The following is a 19057-nucleotide window of genomic DNA, read 5'->3' on the forward strand; positions in this document are numbered from 1 at the left end:
TGAAATTGGTCTGTATGATGCACATTGTAATAAGTCCTTATTTTGTTTAGGAAAGACGGTGATTAATACTTGGCGAAAAGTTTGAGGTAGAATTTGATTGTCTCTATCTTCTGTAAATGTTGCTAATAAGAGGGGAGCTAGCTAAGTGGAGAATTTCTTATAAAATTCGACAGGGTAGCCATCAGGGCCTGCTGCTTTCCCACTCTGAAGTGACTTTATAGCATCTAATGATTCTGATAGTGCCAGAGGTTTATTCAATTCCTCTGCACTAAGAGTATCTATTTGTGGTATCTGTAATTCATCCAGAAATGCATTAGATTGTGTGTTGTGTTCTTTAAACTCAGTAGAATATAAGGATTTATAGTAGTCTCTAAATGTGTGCATTATATTTTTATGGTCAATGATTTTATCTCCGTTCATGTTGGTGATTGCTGGGATTGCATTGCGAAACTTCTTGCTTGTGGATTTGTTGAGCTAAGAGCTTATTCGCTTTCTCTCTGTTTTCATAGTAATGATGTCTTGATTTAAAAATGAGTTGTTCAGTTTCTTTAGTTGTTAAGAGGTTGAGCTCTGAGTGCAGATCCTGCCTTATCCTATGAAGAGCTTCACTTGGACACCTGGCATGTTCTTAATCTATTCTAGTAATTTTGCTGGTTAGCTCTTATACCTTCTTGGTTTCTAATTTATTTCTGTAGGAAAAATATGAAATAATCTGTCTTCTTAAGAAGGCCTTTAGAGTTTCCCAGAGTATTCCTTCAGAGACCTCTGAGGGTGTATTTGTCTCTAGAAAGAAACTGATTTGTTTTAATATAAATTCTGTACAGTTCTCATCTACTAATAGAAGTGGGTTAAGACGCCATCTGTGAGATGAGTGTGTGGGGCATAATGATTTTCTCTCCAGGATCAGAGGGGCATGGTCGGAAATAACAATAGCGTCGTACTTGCAGGATTTAATCGTAGACAAGAAATGGTTATCTATAAAAAAATAATCAATTCTTGACTAGCAATGATGCACTGGTGAGTAGAAGGAATATGTTCTTGACTTTGTGTTTAGAAACCTCCAGGGGTCTGATAAGTTGTGGTCAGTTAAAAACTGTGTAATTGTCTTTGCACTGTTAGATGTCATCACCCCTGTGACAGGAGACCTATCTAAGAGTGGATTTAAAACACAATTAAAGTCCCTAGCCATTAGAATTTTATGAGTATTCACATTGGGAATGGATGTAAATACATTTTGCATGAATTCCCTATCATCGACATTGGGTGCATAAACATTTATCAAAATCACTTTACAGTTAAATAAATTGCCCATGACAATCACACATGTCCCTTCAGGATCAGATACTACATCTGATGCTACAAATGAGACTGTTCTATGTATGAGAATTCCCACACCTCTAGTTTTCTTTGTAAAGCTGGAATGGAACATTTGACCAGTCCAGTCTTTTTGCCGCCGGAACTGATCCTTGCTTAGTAAGTGGGTCTCCTGTAAAAATACTACTTTAACGTTTAGACCTGTTAGGTGAGAGAATACTTTCTTTCTCTTTAGTTCGTGATTCAGGCCTTTAACATTCACACTGTGAACTTTTTAAACTACACCCATCTAAAATGTGGTAGGCAATATATGAAATTAAATACTGTACATTTCTCACTAAATTGTTTTTATTTTAATGTTTACAGCAAAACCTTGGACTTTGCAAGACAAGCTAAAATTTTTAATAAATTTTAACTTGATAAACGAGCGAGGACTTGCAATACAAGTAATACGTATACGCTTTGTCTGCCGAATGTCACATGATCACAACTGAGCTGATGGTTCTTCTCTGTCTCTCGCTGCGGGATTGTGGGTAATCGTCTCCCATTCTCGGTCTCAGTTGGCGTGCCTCACTCATATAGTCAACATCCGTACGAGCGTATATTGTTTACTATAGCATTGTGACCGCGTGTGTGTTATAACGTGTGAGTCCCTGTCTTGCACCCCAAAACACAAAGCTGAGTCTCAGTACTTTAGCAACACCAGCTTTATTCAGCTTGAAACAGGAACAGCACGGTTATTTATTGTAGCGGAATCTGCCACTCTCCTATACACCGACACAGCAGTCAGGCAGGTTCATGGCCAGGTTAGTGGCCAAGTAATACTGTGCCCTGCATTTATAATGTTCCTTGTATCACCCATCAACAGCAGGTGCTTATAGCGGCGAACTGCTACAGCGCTGGGAGCCTGCGGTTGCTTCAGGACACTCTTCTGTGTGTTGTCCCTTTGGATGGAATACCAAGAGTTTAGAAACCTTACAGTGCGTAAAGCATTTTTAAAATTTTGTGTCCAAGTGTAGTGACTCTTTAGGCAAAAGCAACTGTCATTAGATAGGTTCCTTGTTAAAGTTGCAAAAAAAAAGAAGATTCCAGTGAGCCAATAGATAGCAGGGATTCCGTTAGTTAGAGTGAAAGTCATCCTACACAATAACCCTCCTCTCTCTCGTCTCCCTCACACCAGCTATGACTCTTTTCAAAGGTAAAGTGCAGGTTAATTTGTTTTATGTATTTTTATTTCATATTTTGTATTAATCATTTTTATATGAATAGTTTTGGGTTGTGGAACAAATCATCTGAGTTTCCATTATTTCTTATGGGGAAATTCGCTTTAATATACAAGTGCTTTGGATTACAAGCACGTTTCCGGAACAAATTATGCTTGCAATCCAAGGTTCCACTGTGTTTTGTTTACACGAGTTCCTTTTATTAGAATAAATATGTCTATCTTAATTATTATGAAGCATTGTACAGTATGACTGTATTGTATAAAGCCATGCAAATGGTATACATTTTGAAACATTTTGTTTCTTCATGTAATAAATAAGAGACAGCAGGACCAGCACAAAACTAGCCAATAATTAAACAAAAATGATAACTCTCTATTGAAGCATTATACTTTTAGAGCAAATGTGTTCTTGGATATTTTACATCTTTGTCAATTTCCACATTACATTCATATAGTATATCAACACAGCTGCAGTATATTCAATTCATATTTATCACTGAATATGCAATATGGACTGACGTGGGGACTAATGTTATTTCTATCTGCAGCTCTATCTTTTCTTGTTTTAAACATTGCTTTGAGTGCTCTAGGACCTTTTTTCATTTCCTGTAAGCAGCAGGACATCTGTTTACAAGAGAAAGTGCTTGCATGCAGACATTTTTATCTATTTCATCTCCATTTGTCTATTTAAATGTTTAACTAATCCACTCCTCTAGAGGTACATTTCATGAGCAATTAGCCAGGCCATTATGCTTTATTATCTGTAATGGCTATCAATCCACCTTTATTCTCCTAAAGAAATAAACTAAACACTTTTCCTATTATTCATATGAAATGCATCAATTTAAAAACAGAAGAGCTAATTGCTCACTATGCAAGTGCACATGTACAATTTATATTGTCTTCCAAAAAGCAATCAATAAATTTAAATTAGACATCAGTGTACTGTGTGAAATATCCTATGGTAATCAGGTGGTTCCATTAGCGCTTCAGCGTTATCTGAACACTGAAATCTTACTCTATGGCAGCGGTTCTCAAACTCTTGGGGGACCCCATGTGTCTGCAAGGTTTTGTTCCACACAATCAGGGAGTTATTTAACCTAAAACTGATATTGTGTATTAATCCAAACTTTTTTTGTCTCTTTTCTCTTATTCTGCATTTAGCATTTAGCAGCACAGCAGTGTGATTTTTACATTTGTCAAACATTTAGAAATATTTGTATTTTGGTTATAGCTTAAATGATTAATGGGCTTTGATTATTTCCCTAGTAATTTGCTGTTTTCTGTGTAGCTTGCTCCCTTATTTGTATCATAATAAAGACAGTTCACAACAAGGAGAGCTGATGCCCTGGAAAATGACACTATGCTGAATACATTAGCACCAGACCCACTAATGTGTTCACTAGTAAAGAATGAATTAATTAACAATAAAAAAGTAGAATGAAAATCATTACGTTGATGAAAATCTTAAAAAAAAAACAAGTTTTAAAACACACTGAATTACCCTCATGTAACAGGCAGAAATGCTTTGTACATTCGTAACAAAAATTTACCAAACTTAGTTTTGTAATTTCTACATTGGCTCCATAACACAGAGGAGTTCAATAAAAACAGAACTTGGTTGCAACAAAAACCTGCAACCACATGAAGTCCCAATGACTAAGTTTGGGAAAAAATTTTAAAAAGTAATCCTAACACACATTACTTTTAACGTTTTACCTTACTGCTCTCCAGCTTGTGTTGATGAGTCTAGTACTGTATCGTCGGCTCATCAACATAAATTTAGTGATTTCTGAAATATTGAGACAGATTATTTCAGCCAGGAGAAGGAATAGTGAGATCGCTCAAACATTTGCCACTGGAAATTTATTTTGTGGATGCTTCTATCCATGGCTGTTAAAAACTTGTGCGAAGAAAATACATGTACAGGCTGACAGAGTGCAACAGACATGCGCAGACTACAAAATTCTTACAGTAACTCGGTTAAGAGTTTACATGGCCACATAATTGTATTATTCATGGAGAAATCTAATCTTAAACAGATTTCTCAGAGGCCAATAACCCAAATTCCCTAACAGGAATAAGGGTTTACATGGCATTTGAGAAACCAGGATTCTGTGAATAACATTTGTCTAGTGTCTCAACTGATGAAGTCATTAATCTAACTTTAAAGATGGTTTCAAGATTGGATGAGTGAAATTGAATGCAAAACCAAGCAATCTACTGTACTAGCAGATAAAACACTGACTACATCTAAAGGTACTATTGTTCCTATAGAGTTAGGCAAAATTAATTAATTGGAAGGAAAAGCAAAGATTTATTCTTGTTGGTCTTTGTTGAACATAAAATAGCAAACTGTCCAAAATTTAAAGATAAAGTTCAGGGAAACTATAACAGTTGCCCTGTTCATGGATAGTCAGGGTGAGTATTTCTAGCTAATATGAAATTAATGGCTTCTTTCATTTTTCTGCTAGAAATTTTATGAATGTGGGTTTAGTTGACCACTTACAGATTTCTAAGATATCCTTTAACAGTAAAATTAAGATTGATAAATATGCACAATAGTCTAATAGAAAAAGACCTAGTGGAGTTTGCAACATTCTTTTTAACTCTCCAAAGTACGTGCTTACATATTTAAGAAATCTCTTTTTACATATTTATTTGCTCTTTCTTTAAAATCATTTTTAGTTACCCTGATCTCAGTTACACTCATCAATTTTTGACTGGTTTAAAAACAACTAATCTCGTTGTTGTCATGTTTTCAGAATTGCAGTGAGCCTGTTTCACATCTTGCTATGCAGTGCTGTAAGTTAAATGTTATAACCATGAAAACAGACATTTGAAGGTGTATTTAATAAAAAAATAAATCACTGCAATTGATGCCACATCAATCGTATGGCTATTCAATAGAATTATTTCCTGGTGTTCCCTTGTCTAAATGTTAAATCTATGCCTTACCCAAACCAGAAACTAAGGCCACAAATGATTATACACAGCAAAGCCTTGCAATTTTTTATTAGAATGTCTCATAGTTATATTAGTGCTGCATTTTCTGTTTTATTTTTTACATCAAGGGTATTATATTTAAAATGGCAGTGTGGTAGTTTTGATGTCTTAAATTTGGGGATAAAATCTCAAAAAACCTTCTTTATGTTTAGTGGGTTTCCTTAAATCATGTATTCCTTCAGGTTTTGAAGTTTGGCCTATTTTTTTTGCTTTGATTTTTGTCTTTTGATTTTTTGTGTTTGTCATTCAGTACTTTGTGCTTTTCCTACTATTTAGATAATTTTCTATCCCTTAATACTGTAAATGACTATGCCTGTTCCTATAAACAAACTGATTTCATGGTTCTGTTTTTTCCCATCACCACCTCCCAGTACCTGCTACATATAAACCAATTTATAACTCTGGCTTCATGATTGACACTTTATCATGATTGTTGAGTACAATTAGTCTTGGCACTTAAGTTCTTGTTTTTCTTTGGTAATAAGGTAAAAACACTGAAGTCAAGCTAACTTGTGGCTTTTCCATATAATTTTATGAGTTCTTATATACAGTACTTTTCTGTTATTTGTAATTGAATATTTTTACTTGCTCTAATAGGATTACACTTTCCCTCATCTTTCTATCTTTGGAGCAGGTCCACTACTTGTCCAAAAATGTCTTCACGTTGTTCCACAAGAATCATTTACAATAATGTACCAATCTCATTAGCAGTACAAAATGCAAGATAATTAAATTTCTCCACAGACCTATTAAATATTACACATGATTTGTTGATTCTAAAACCAAAGTCACCAACTCTGATTTCATGGTATAGGTTACTGGATCTGTAGATCTCAGGGAAAAAAGGACTGGTGATATTTATCAGTCTATTATTACCAGTCCTTTTAATATATCACAATTTGTACTGACTCCTGCTTGGTTTTTAGATCATGTTCCAATTTCCCCAAAGTTGTCCGTTATCAGATCTAACATACATAGTGCCTATTTGGAAAGTGATAACCTTATGTACTACTATTATGAAGAATTATTATTATTATTTTTTTTTAGCATTTCAGATGTCAAAAGTATTGAATTAAGTAGGTCATACAGATGTAAGATCTTTCTGCTAATATATTTTTTAGATTTTGTAAGGTAAGCACTGACCACTTGAGCACTTTGATAAGATAAGAACTTTTTTGAACCAGCTGATTAAGCAGAACTGCTTGCTCGTCTGAAGCAAATATAATAATCAAATGGTGACTACTGACTGATTTCACGTGTCACAATCATAGTTTGGACCCCGGACCATTCATAGATAACACAATAAAAGGAGACAAGTGTACTGTATCTGGAGGAGAACAACACCTTAGGACAGCATTATAAGGTCAGACAGTGTGCTGATTGAGAGCAACAAGCAGAAAGAAAAATATAGATGCCAAGTCACCTCCATGCCTTAATTCACCCGAGTTACAGAAACATAATTGAAAGAGCTGATAACTACCTGAATACTGATATGTAGTGAGTACATCAGAGAACATAATCTGTGACAGCTACCAAACATCCAGTTTGTATGGTTTAATCGACATACTCATTTGCCTTGCTTCTGCTTATGGCATGTTAAGTAATGGTAATGACTATAATGACTGTATAAAGTGCCTAAACATGCAACCCTGCTTTCCTTGTTGGGCTGTTATACAAATCTGGAGAAAGAAAAATAAAGGAGTGACACTGCCTAAAGAGAAGAGACACAGTAACAGTTAATTCTCCATTTTCAAGCTTAAATTGTAAAATAATGGCTGTACACTGCCTTGCCTAGTTCAACTTATTCCTTCAGGCATTCCAGCACAATAACCAAAAATTGAAATATGATATCCTCTACCATAAATGATAGAAATTTTGTGTCAAATACACTTCTTTCACTTACAGTAGGTTATACATCATTAAAAGTAATGTGTGTTATGTGTATCACAATCTCTTCTGTCTTTCACAAGAAAAATATTTGAACCAACAGTTGTTTTTCAGAACTCCTTACTTATCTAAATCCTGTACTTTACAACTACCTTCTTCTTCTTCTTCTTCTTTCGGCTGCTCCCATTAGGGGTTGCCACAGCGGATCATCTTGTTTCATATCTTCCTGTCCTCTGCATCTTACAACTACCTTATTATATAGTATAAATCTGTCTTGCAGGGGCTATAAAGCAAGACAATATTATCAGAAAATGCAGCATTAAATGGTACTCAGGAAATATGTAACAATACTACATGGGAAGATATCAATGCGACAAATGTATGCTGTTTTACATTCTACAAAGCTTGCACAATATTATATACATAATACAGTAGGCGATGCATGTACTTCAAAAAAATCTTAAGGACACAACTTGAGGATTGCACAATTGCCTTTACACCACTTCAGTTTAATTAAACAATATATGATTTATGACAAGTAAACCTTAAATTATAATTTAAGTTTTTTCAAAACCATTACTACCATCAAAAGGGCATTTTTCTTAACTATGGTAGAAAAAAGTTTAACTACTAATTAATAAGAAAAAGAGAGACTTGAACCAATAAATATAAAGAATATCCTCTGGAAACTCATTAAATAAATATCTTGTAATTAATAAGTATAATTTATTAAATTATTTTCATGCATATTACATATTTTATTTATATATCATTTTAACACATGCAGTTTAAGCTACCCATTTTTGTAAGGAAATGCACAAATTTTCCCATCATTTTCTGAAACAAAGCTTTCATAAATCCATTTCCGGTTACAGCGGCACTCAGGTCCACACTTCTTTGACTGGCATTTTGGACAAGGATAAAAGCAGCCAGGACAGTGTCTGTTCAAGCAATCACAAAGATCTTCTCTGTTTGGAAGAAGCAGACCTTTTTCATCATATTTCATTTGTCTAGAATGAAAACTATACAAGACAGTTAATTAAATTAAATTAAAATTTATATTTTATAATTCATTTTAATACTATTTAGCATATTTTCATTAAAGGAAAATTTGCCATTTGAATGGATTTAGCATTATTTTATAAAAGGTTTGATACAAACAAGAAAGTTGGGTGATATCTTGACCATACCAAAGAGTTTAAATGTGACTAACAGACATATATTTAATCAGCCACCTATGTGGCATATTACTGTAAAAATACTCCCATAGAGATCTGTTAAGAACTTGGCATTAAGAGTGAAAAATACTTACAGATCCATTTATCTTTGTTGATGTTTTAAAAGGGCACAAATATATATTATCCAAGGTGCTGTATACAATATGCAATTCTAAGGCTTGTATGCAGAAAACCTTAACTACATTTTTTAGTCCAGTGCCAACACTACAAAGGAAAAATTTAAAAAATGCTTTTATTCAAAATATTTCTTAATTTTATATATCAAACTCAGATTCAAACTAAGGTGAAAGATGCTCAAAACTCATACACTTGTAAGGATTTCTATTAGCATTTATATTCTTATACTTTTCCCTGTTACAAATTGGAACACCACAGTTTTCTTTAGTAATTTGTGCCTTAGGTAAACTTTCTTTTTGTTAGACTTTAAAGCTTCAAAAGTAGACTTTACAAGTTTAATTTCTGTGTGTATTTTTTAATTTAACATCATTATTCAAAGAAGATTTTAATTTTTTTAGAATTACAGTAATAATTAAAGGCTTTCTAAGGACCACCTTCCAGGACATACCACAATTCATGTCATGAAGACCTACTTATAAATTCCAGCACAGCACCATTAGTCCTTTGTCTGAAATTACAGATTTTAACAGATTTGAATGGTTAACAAGTCCTGGTTAAATACTTTAGGTTCTAATTTTCTGATATTAACTTATAACTTTCCACTTCTTAATCCAACTCTCAGTCTTAGCATTTTGGCTCTGGTTGAATTGTTGTACTGTTGTTAATGTCTCCTGAGCCATCTGATTTTTGATAGCTACCCAATGTGGTATAGCAGCTCTGCAGCTCAGAAAAGTGGCTGTTTTTAATAAATAAATAATTGGTTGTGCTCACGCTGGGTTTGTAGCAGGTTTGAGTGATCTGCCATGAAGATGCCTCATCTCTGGATTGGAGCAAGGCGGTCAACCAACTGTGCATTGCCTTGTCGTCATGTGCGGGCGGTCTGATCAGCTCATTATCAGGGGTGGCAATCAAATGATCACATTTGTCCTCATCTGCCAAGCTCATCTGGTTACGTTACTGACCATGTCGGGTTCAAGACTCACCCAAAGTTGACGTGGGAGAAAGGAGTCGACCCACACTGTCACATCCACAGCCTAGTTAGAAACTAGTTTGTTCTAGTGTCTGTCTTGAAAACGACACATAACTCGATGTCCATTGATAATAACATCTAGCAGTTGCTCGCTCTCATTTCTTCAGAAGCTATTTGAAGGGGAGTCTGGAAATTAAATTTAGAAGTAGAGCATCTGTGCTGCAGTATTAATAGCTGGCATTACATTCCAACGCTAGATGTATTCTTTTCTCCTCCTCATAGTATATTTTACCTTTTATTTTCATCACAATTACAATAAAAAATTAGATGTAGTAGCTAACATGGAAAACAGTTAAATCATCAACCTGAACTAAAATGCAATCCAAAAGTCAAATTCAAGAAACATTTTGCAAAGTTCTTATTTTAATTTATTTTAGTTGCCCCTTTCTAACTCAAGAAAGTATTGGTATTTTTTTCTGATAAGTATTCAACTCTACATAGATAAATAAGGCATTCACACTACATTTTAAAATTATCACGTGGCCTCCATGTCATGTGATCAGCAAAGGGCTTAACAAAAGTAAATAATATAGCTGTGTCCATACAATGGCAGCCATGAAATGGCATAAACTTAACAAGAATACAGTAAATATGGTATTCTTAGATTTATTTTTAATACAGCAAGAAATACATGTGCAAACATTCTCGAAATGAAACAAAATAATACAAAGGTTGCCAATATGTGGATTAATCTCAGATGGTAGATATTGTTTGTTTTGTTTTTGTTTTTTTATTGTTGTTGTTCTTCCTGATGCCTAGCACTAAGGTTTCATGTTTTTTTTTCTTCTAAACCATGTAATTTTTAAGAGAAATAGACAAAGTCTCCAGAACCTCTAGTGGGGATGTTCTGCTCATCCCAAGACATATATGCAAAAGGATTCTGCTCTGCTGTACTGCTACATTTAATAGACAGCTGTTTATTTCCGTGTCTACTTTTTCATTACCAATTGTATTGGACTTTTTTAAAACAATTCCTGCAGAATAGCAATGAAAAGTTCTCCAACAGTAGTTTTAGAGCAGACATGTTGTATTTGACAAGATCAATGGTCAACCCAGCCACAGGGGATGCACAAACTAGTGTGTTTCTTCGTGCCAGTCCCAAGCCTGGATAAATGGGGAGGGTTACGTCATGAAGGGCATCCGGTGTAAAATTTTTGCCAAATCAATATGCAGACAACAATACAAATTTCCATACTGGATCGCTCGAGCCCCGGGTTAACAACAACCGCCACCAGTACTGTTAGCCAACAGGGTGCTGGTAGAAATTGGGCTACTGTTGGCCGAAGAAGAAGAAGGAGAAGAAGAGGGGGGAGACATGTCCGGAGGCAGAAGGAGAGGAGGAAGGTAAAGAGAGTGGAACTTAGGGTATGAACTTTGACTGTTGGCAGTATGACTGCTAAGGGGAGAGAGTTAGCAGATATGATGGAGAGAATGAAGGTTGATATATTGTGCATGCAAGAAACTAAATGGAAGGGGAGTAAGACCAGGTGGATCAGAGGTAGATTCAAATTGTTCTATCATGGTGTGGATGAGAGGAGAAATGGGGTAGGGGTTATTCTGAAGGAACAGTATGTCAAGAGTGTTTTGGAGGTGAAAAGAGTGTCAGACAGAGTAATGATTTTGATAGATGGAAATTGGAGGTCTGATGATGAATGTTGTTAGTGCATATGCCCCACAAGTTGGGTGTGCAGTGGATGAGAAAGAAGATTTTTGGAGTGAGTTGGATGAAGTGATGAACAGTGTACCCAAGGGACAGAAAGTGGTGATTGGAGCAGATTTCAATGGACATGTTGGTGAAGGGAACAGTGGAGATGAGTAGGTGATGGGTAGGTATGGTGTCAAGGAGAGGAATGAAGAAGGTTAGATGATAGAGGATTTTGCCAAAAGGATGGACATGGCTGTGGTGAATACATATTTTAAGATGAGGGAGGAACATAGGATTACATACAAGAGTGGAGGAAGATGCACACAGGTAGATTACATCCTATGCAGAAGAGTCAATCTGAAGGAGATTGAAGACTGCAAAGTGGTGACAGGGGAAAGTGTAGTTAAGCAGCATAGGATGGTGGTCTTTAGGATGACGTTGGAGATCAAGAAGAGGAAGAGAGTGAGGGCAGAGCCAAGGATCAAATGGTGGAAGTTGAAAAAGGAAGACTGCAATGGTGAGTTTATGGAGAAGGTAAAACAAGCACTGGATGGTAGTGAAGAGTTACCAGACAGTTGGGAATCTACAGCAGATGTAGTAAGGGTGACAGCAAGAAGGGTGCTTGGTGTGACATCTGGACATTGGAAGGAGGAAAAGGAAACCTGGTAGTGGAATGGGGAAGCACAGGAGAGTATACAGAGGAAAAGGATGGCAAAGAAGAAGTGGGATAGTCAGAGAGATGCAGAAAGTAGACAAGAGTACAAGGAGATAAGGCACAAGGTGAAGAGAGAGGTGGCGAAGGCTAAAGAAAAGGCGTATGATGAGTTGTATGAGAGGTTGGACACTAAGGAGGGAGAAAAGGACGTGTACCAATTGGCTAGACAGAGGAACCGAACTGGGAAAGATGTGCAGCAGGTTAGGGTAATAAAGGATAAAGATGGAAACATACTCACAAGTGAGGAGAGTGTGTTGTGCAGATAGAAAGAGTACTTTGAGAGGCTGATGAATGAAGAGAACAAGAGAGAGAAGAGGTTGGATGATGTGGAGATAGTGAATCAGGAAGTACAATGGATTAGAAAGGAGGAAGTAAGGACAGCTATGAAAAGGATGAAAAATGGAAAGGCCGTTGGCCCAGATGATATACATGTGAAAGCATGGAAGTGTTTAGGAGAGATGGCAGTGGAGTTTTTAACCAGATTCTTTAATGGAATCTTGGAAAGTGAGAGGATGCCTGAGGAGTGGAGAAGAAGTGTACTGGTGCCGATATTTAAGAATAAGGGAGATGTGCAGGACTGTAGTAACTACAGGGGGATAAAATTGATGAGCCACAGCATTAAGTTATGGGAAAGAGTAGTCAAAGCTAGGTTCAGAAGTGAGGTGATGATTAGTGAGCAGCAGTATGGTTTCATGGCAAGAAAGAGCACCACAGATGTAATGTTTGCTCTGAGGATGTTAATGGAGAAGGCCAGAAGGAGTTGCATTGCGTCTTTGTGGAGAAAGCATATGAGAGTGTGCTTCGAGAGGAGTTGTGGTATAGTATGAGGAAGTCGGAAGTGGCAGAGAAGTACGTAAGAGTTGTACAGGATATGTACGAGGGAAGTCTGACTGTGGTGAGGTCTGCTGTAGGAGTGACGGATGCATTCAAGGTAGAGGTGGGATTACATTAGGGATCAGCTCTGAGCCCTTTCTTATTTGCAATGGTGATGGACAGGTTGACAGAGGAGATTAGACAGGTGTCCCCGTGGACTATGATATTTGCTGATGACATTGTGATCTGTAGCAATAGTAGGGAGCAGGTTGAGGAGACACTGGAGAGATGGAGATATGCTCTAGAGCGGAGAGGAATTAAGGTCAGTAGGGACATGACAGAATACATGTGTGTAAATGAGAGGGAGGTCAGTGGAATGGTGAGGATGCAAGGAGTAGAGTTGGTGAAGGTGGAGGAGTTTAAATACTTGGGATCAACAGTACAGAGTAATGGGGATTGTGGAAGAGAGGTGAAAAAGACAGCGCAGGCAGGGTGGAATGGGTGGAGAAGAGTGTCAGGAGTAATTTGTGACAGACGGGTATCAGCAAGAGTGAAAGGGAAGGTCTACAGGACGGTAGTGAGACCAGCTATGTTATATGGGGATGGTGGCACTGATCAGAAAGCAGGAGACAGAGCTGGAGGTAGCAGAGTTAAAGATGCTAAGATTTGCATTATGTGTGACCAGGATGAATAGGATTAGAAATGAGTACATTAGAGGGTCAGCTCAAGTTGGACTGTTAGGAGACAAAGTCAGAGAGGCGAGATTGCATTGGTTTGGACATGTGCAGAGGAGATATGCTGAGAATATTGCAAGAAGAATGTTAAAGATAGAGATACTAGGGAAGAGAAAAAGAGGAAGGCCTAAGAAAAGGTTTATGGATGTGGTGAGAGGACAGAAAGATATGGAAGATGATCCGCTGTGGCAACCCCTAATGGGAGCAGCCAAAATAAGAAGAAGAATGGTCACCACTTTATATTTTTTTCAAGCAAAATAGATTATCAAACAGAAAATTATTCATTATGCAAACAAACATATGCCTGCTTTATTCATACATGGTACAGTTAGATACACAAGTAAGAAGAAGCAAATTACAAAAAAACAGGTATATTTAAGACTTACATTTTTCTCATCTTTGTACAACAGGCTCTTTTTGAAAGTACTCTTTTCTCAGGTTTGAAATCTGCCAGTTGTGGACCAGGGTTCTGAAATTGTAGCCATTTTAGCTCCCGGTCAACTTGCTTAGGCTTCTACAATGAGACAGAAAAGACATATTGTTCAAAAATAATTAGCATAAGTAATCCTTGCATTTGCTTATGATCCTAAATGTTTAATTATATAAACTTGAAAGGTCTGAGCTGCATCCTGCACATGCCTAATGGAATATTAATTAATTGCAGCGCACACTTACAAACAGTCCCAGCTTCACTTGTACTACAAAAAGTTTGAGTTGCCAGTGAGTTCACTAAGTGCATCAACGTAATGTGAAAAGCAAGCAGAACACCCGGAGCCTCATGTATAATGCTGTGCATGGAATTCATAATAAAACATGGTGTACAAACAAAAATAGAAATGTGCATAGGCAGAATAAAATTCAGATGCATAAAACTGTGTGTAAGCAATGTTCCATGCATTTCCCCTTTATAAATCCCAATCAATGTGAATTTTAACACACATACACGCGCCTACAGCCCTACCCTGACTCCTCCTAGAATTTTGCATATTTGAATATGCAAATCAATATAACTTGCCCCTTCCATTCAGTGCTTTGTTAAAAGGCAATGGTAAAAAAACATGTAAAAAAGAAGAATTTCACTGAATGCAGAGTGGAGGTCCTACTGAGTGAAGTGGAGGAAAGGAAAAATGTACAAATTTGTGGCTTAGGCAGTTGTATATGCAACAAAATGTAATTGATGGAATGGAACTCAAAAGTTCAAGTTCAGAAAGTTGCACAGTGCCCAAAATAAAAAAGAAGTGGTTAGATGTCAAAGTCGACCTGAACAGGCAAGTGTCAGTATGTCATATGAAAATGTATTAGGGCCATAGAAGAAAAAAAAACCCAAGGGAAACAGTGAAGATAAAAAGGTCTATGTTCAGATTAAAGTCGAAATGCTGACTTTAATCTCGAAATGCTGACTTTAATATCGAAATTTCCACTTTAATCTTGTTGTTTATTTTGTCTTTAAAGTAGAATGTCAAAGACTTCATCTTAAAATTAATGTTTAGTTTACTAGAGTTTCTCAAATTTAATTGTAAATAAAGTAGCACATTAAATGATTCTATTCTATGTGTTCCCCCGACCCATTTGTTAATTGCTACGTGCTTGTTAAAAGGGCTTTCCCTTACACTGACAAGAGTGTGCAGGCAGTGATCGGCACACAGAATACATAACATTCATGATATTACAGCTCTCTGAATGTTTTAGAATACTAAGATGTCTACTTGTTATCATTTTCATGATGAAATGCTTTAAAACATATATTAAATATGTTGTGGCACAGTGGCACAGCAGTAACGATGACTGATGAGGATTAATGCAATAATTTATTGCAGCAGTATTGTGTCTGTCAAACATACCAACCCCTAATTCTTGTCCTTCCGTCTTCTTTCTCCACGTAACCAATTGCCACAAAATAAGCATCTGTATTAATTGTAAAAACAGCTGTAAGCTTAGAACACCGATTCTTCAAAACTTTTAAGGAACATTGAAAAATCTTCATCATACATGTTTACTTATTTCATCCATCCAATTATCCATCCAGGGTTGCGCCAGTCCCAGCAAACATAGAGAGTGAGGCAGGAACAATGCCTGCACGGGGCACCAGCTCATCACTATCACTGCACCACCATTCCCCCACATGTTTAATTATTAACAGTATGCATTATTTAAACAAAGTTAACAATTTATCAGTAAATATATTGACTTTAATGCATTTCATCATAAAAATGATATCAAGTATACATCCTAGTATACTAACAGCATACAGCTTCAAGAGGATAGCTCTTGCAAATCTAAATCGACTTAGAAGCTAGTCATAATCATCTGTAAATACACATTCTCTTCTATTGAATTGAATTGACTTCCTTTATTGTCATTATATGGTATAATGAAATTCAATATGCAACTCCTATAAAATGAAAATAAAATAATACAATAAAAAAACAAAGAAAAATATACAATATGAAAGCATAAGTACAATATACATGTAAATATAGTGCAGACAGTGCAAATGGTTTATAAAGTGGCTTGGATTGTGCAATATTACAGTTGTAGTGTAAGATTAGAGTGAGGTAACTGTAATTGTAAGTACAAATTGTTATACCAGGAGCACTTGATGGACTGATTGGGAGTGTTTATAGCTCTTGGGATGAAACTGTTTCTGAGCGTCAAGGTTTGTGCAGGAAAGGCTATGAAGTGTTTGCAGAATGGGGGAAGTTCAAATAGACTGTGGCATGGGTAAGTGGAATCCATGCAGATGTTGGTGGACTTCCTTGAGGCTGCAGCGTGTGCTATTAATGTCCTCCTGGAGTGGAAGCTGTATCCCAATAATCCTCTGTACTCTCGATACAACACACTGTAGAGCTTTCCGATCATCTGCGGTGCAGCTGTGATACCAGAACCACACACACTAATACAACGGGTTAAAATACTCTTGAGTTGCACTGAGAGTAATAACGCTAAGGCAGCTATAGTATTTGTAATAGTTTGGCCATTCCGTGCACCATTACATTGTTACAGAATGATAACGATCAAGTGCTTTAAATGTGTAAATGATATGCAATTAATTTTGTTATTTTTTTTTGATAAGGTCTGTCTCATGGATATAAATTTAAAAAAGAAAAGGATGAAACACAAAAACAGTAACACTGCTTTGATGCTGGGTGCTGCCAGTTTGCAAAACCAAGCAGAAATGTACGTATGCATGGTGTGAGGCTGCTGTGAAAATGTATAAAAACTAAACTTGGCATAAAGCCATGCACATCTCAAAGTGAGCATGGAAATGGGTGTTTGCAACATTTTTGTGTGTATGCACTGTTTATACATGAGGCCTCTGGAGATGGAGTGAGGATTCAAGAACAATAGATAGGAGGCATTTTACTCGAGCAGGGATGACAATGTTATAATGCATCATTAAAAAAGAGAAGCTATTAGATTCACCAGAGAAATTTTCTCATCAGATTTTACTATTTGAAAATGATATTACTATGAAAAACTGATTTCTTACCACTTCTTTCCTTTCTTGTGTGTAGCTCAAACTGGACTTTTCACCATTTCTAGAATTAGAAGTCTTTATTGTTTTTAATCCACGGTTTCTCTTCCTGTACAACAGTGGCATTGTGTTCAGATTCCCAAATCATCCAAATATTTTCCAAGCTGTGTGTTACATATGTATATCATTATAAAGAGCAGAGCTGCTAGTGTTATTTTCAAAGGTTTATTTAATATATGCATTGAACTGTTAACTCAGTCAAAAGCAGCAGTTCTTTTTATCATGATATTAGCAGAGTGCACCACCTAAACATTTAGTAACCAAAAAAATATATTCAAAATACCTTCTCATAAATGTGCTTATTCAACAGAGCACAGTTTGTTAAGTAATTTGTTTATGACCCATTTATATTTAGTACTTGTTATCAACAAATTTAAAATGTATTCAAAAATGTTTTCTGACTAACAGTACAAATACCCAACAACAGAAACTCTGAAAGTGCTGAGTGAGGCGGGAATAAAGAAAAGATTCCAGATGACTGTAGAAAGAGTGAACTAGTCACTCTATTTAAAAACAAGGTAGATACACCAGATTGTGTGGTTATGTTCAACCTGTGGCACATTTCAAAATTTCTAGTTTGGAATGGATATCAGACTTAACAGCTACAGTTGCTAGATCTTGAGTATGTCAGGTTATACAATTGGGAGTTGCAGGGGATAACAAAATTACATCACTCCAAGCAGATGTTTCAGCACGGTTCCACATTTCTAAGTATTGTGAGCTTGCCTCATTCTGACAGTTAATACCATGCTTCCTGATAGCACTAGTGACTGTATGAAAGCTTTCAACCACACAATCTTAGCCCTTTTATTTTCCTTTTTCCAATTCTGCCATGATATGAGAAACTGAAGGCAATTTGTGATCCAAAACATGTTTTGTCTTTCCTCAGGACCGCATTGCCGTTCCTAGTGATCGCTCTTTGGTTGTCAACGCTTGCTCACACACAAGCCTACCCCCCCAATGCTGTCATGGTGAATCACAGACCTGTCTGACTGAGTTGCTGGGAATGTCAAAATATAAAACTACCATTTACAGGAGAGCTCCACAACTGCCCGAACTTGTTATGATTATGTAAAGGAGGTCTGTAAATGACAATTGCTGGAAAAGTTATGCAGTATGATGGGGACTTTATCTGAAGTCTTGATGAAATGATAGAATAAGAGAACCTGTAAGGATACATAACAGACAGAATGGGTTCATTAAAGGGAAAGATATGTATGTGCAGTATTTTTTTGTGCTGGAACTTCAGGGGAACAGGCTAGAGAAAACATGAAAAACAAAATGATCCATTTATTGAATTCAGTCCCAAGGGATGGGATGTTTTGGAATCTATGCAAGTGGAAAGTTCTGAAAAAGCTAGTAACAGTGTTATACATGAAGTCTGAAGAACTGATAGCAACAGTGGGATCTGCATATGCAGAGACAGAAATGTTTAATGTGCAAGTACAGTAACATGATCAGAATTTAGGTATTTTTCAATTTACCATGAATGGTTTACAATGATCTACTGTTCATGGACCACATGGGATATCTTGGTGTGAAACGTACACCCATAGCAATTTATGACTAACAGATTAATAGTACATATATATTCATGGAACTAGTATGGGATACTATGTTCATTCTTTTCATGTTGTTTTTACTATGGTACTGTTAGAATTTTGTTAAGAGGAGCAGAAATGCAAACAAGTTGTCAGACAAGCAAAGATCAGAGTAACCAAAGCATCAAAGCCAAAATTATTTTTTTTTGGATATACTTTTGAAAATCCCCAAGGGGAAATTGTCACTTCATATGATC

General features: G+C 36.3%; 1 protein-coding gene across 1 annotated transcript; it reads right to left on the reverse strand.

Annotated features, from left to right (window-relative positions):
* Nucleotides 1-8225: 8225 nt before the first annotated feature.
* LOC114643188 (ARL14 effector protein-like) lies at nucleotides 8226-17352 on the reverse strand. The gene is made up of 3 exons (XM_028791857.2): nucleotides 17215-17352; nucleotides 14111-14238; nucleotides 8226-8454 (listed from the first exon to the last, which is right to left on the reverse strand). Exons 1-3 carry the CDS (start codon nucleotides 17323-17325, stop codon nucleotides 8226-8228), a joined length of 468 nt encoding a protein of 155 aa, XP_028647690.1. The 5' UTR covers nucleotides 17326-17352.
* Between the last annotated feature and the right edge of the window lie 1705 nt (nucleotides 17353-19057).

The sequence above is a fragment of the Erpetoichthys calabaricus genome, chromosome 7, assembly GCF_900747795.2.
Source record: "Erpetoichthys calabaricus chromosome 7, fErpCal1.3, whole genome shotgun sequence".
Lineage (NCBI taxonomy): Eukaryota > Metazoa > Chordata > Cladistia > Polypteriformes > Polypteridae > Erpetoichthys > Erpetoichthys calabaricus.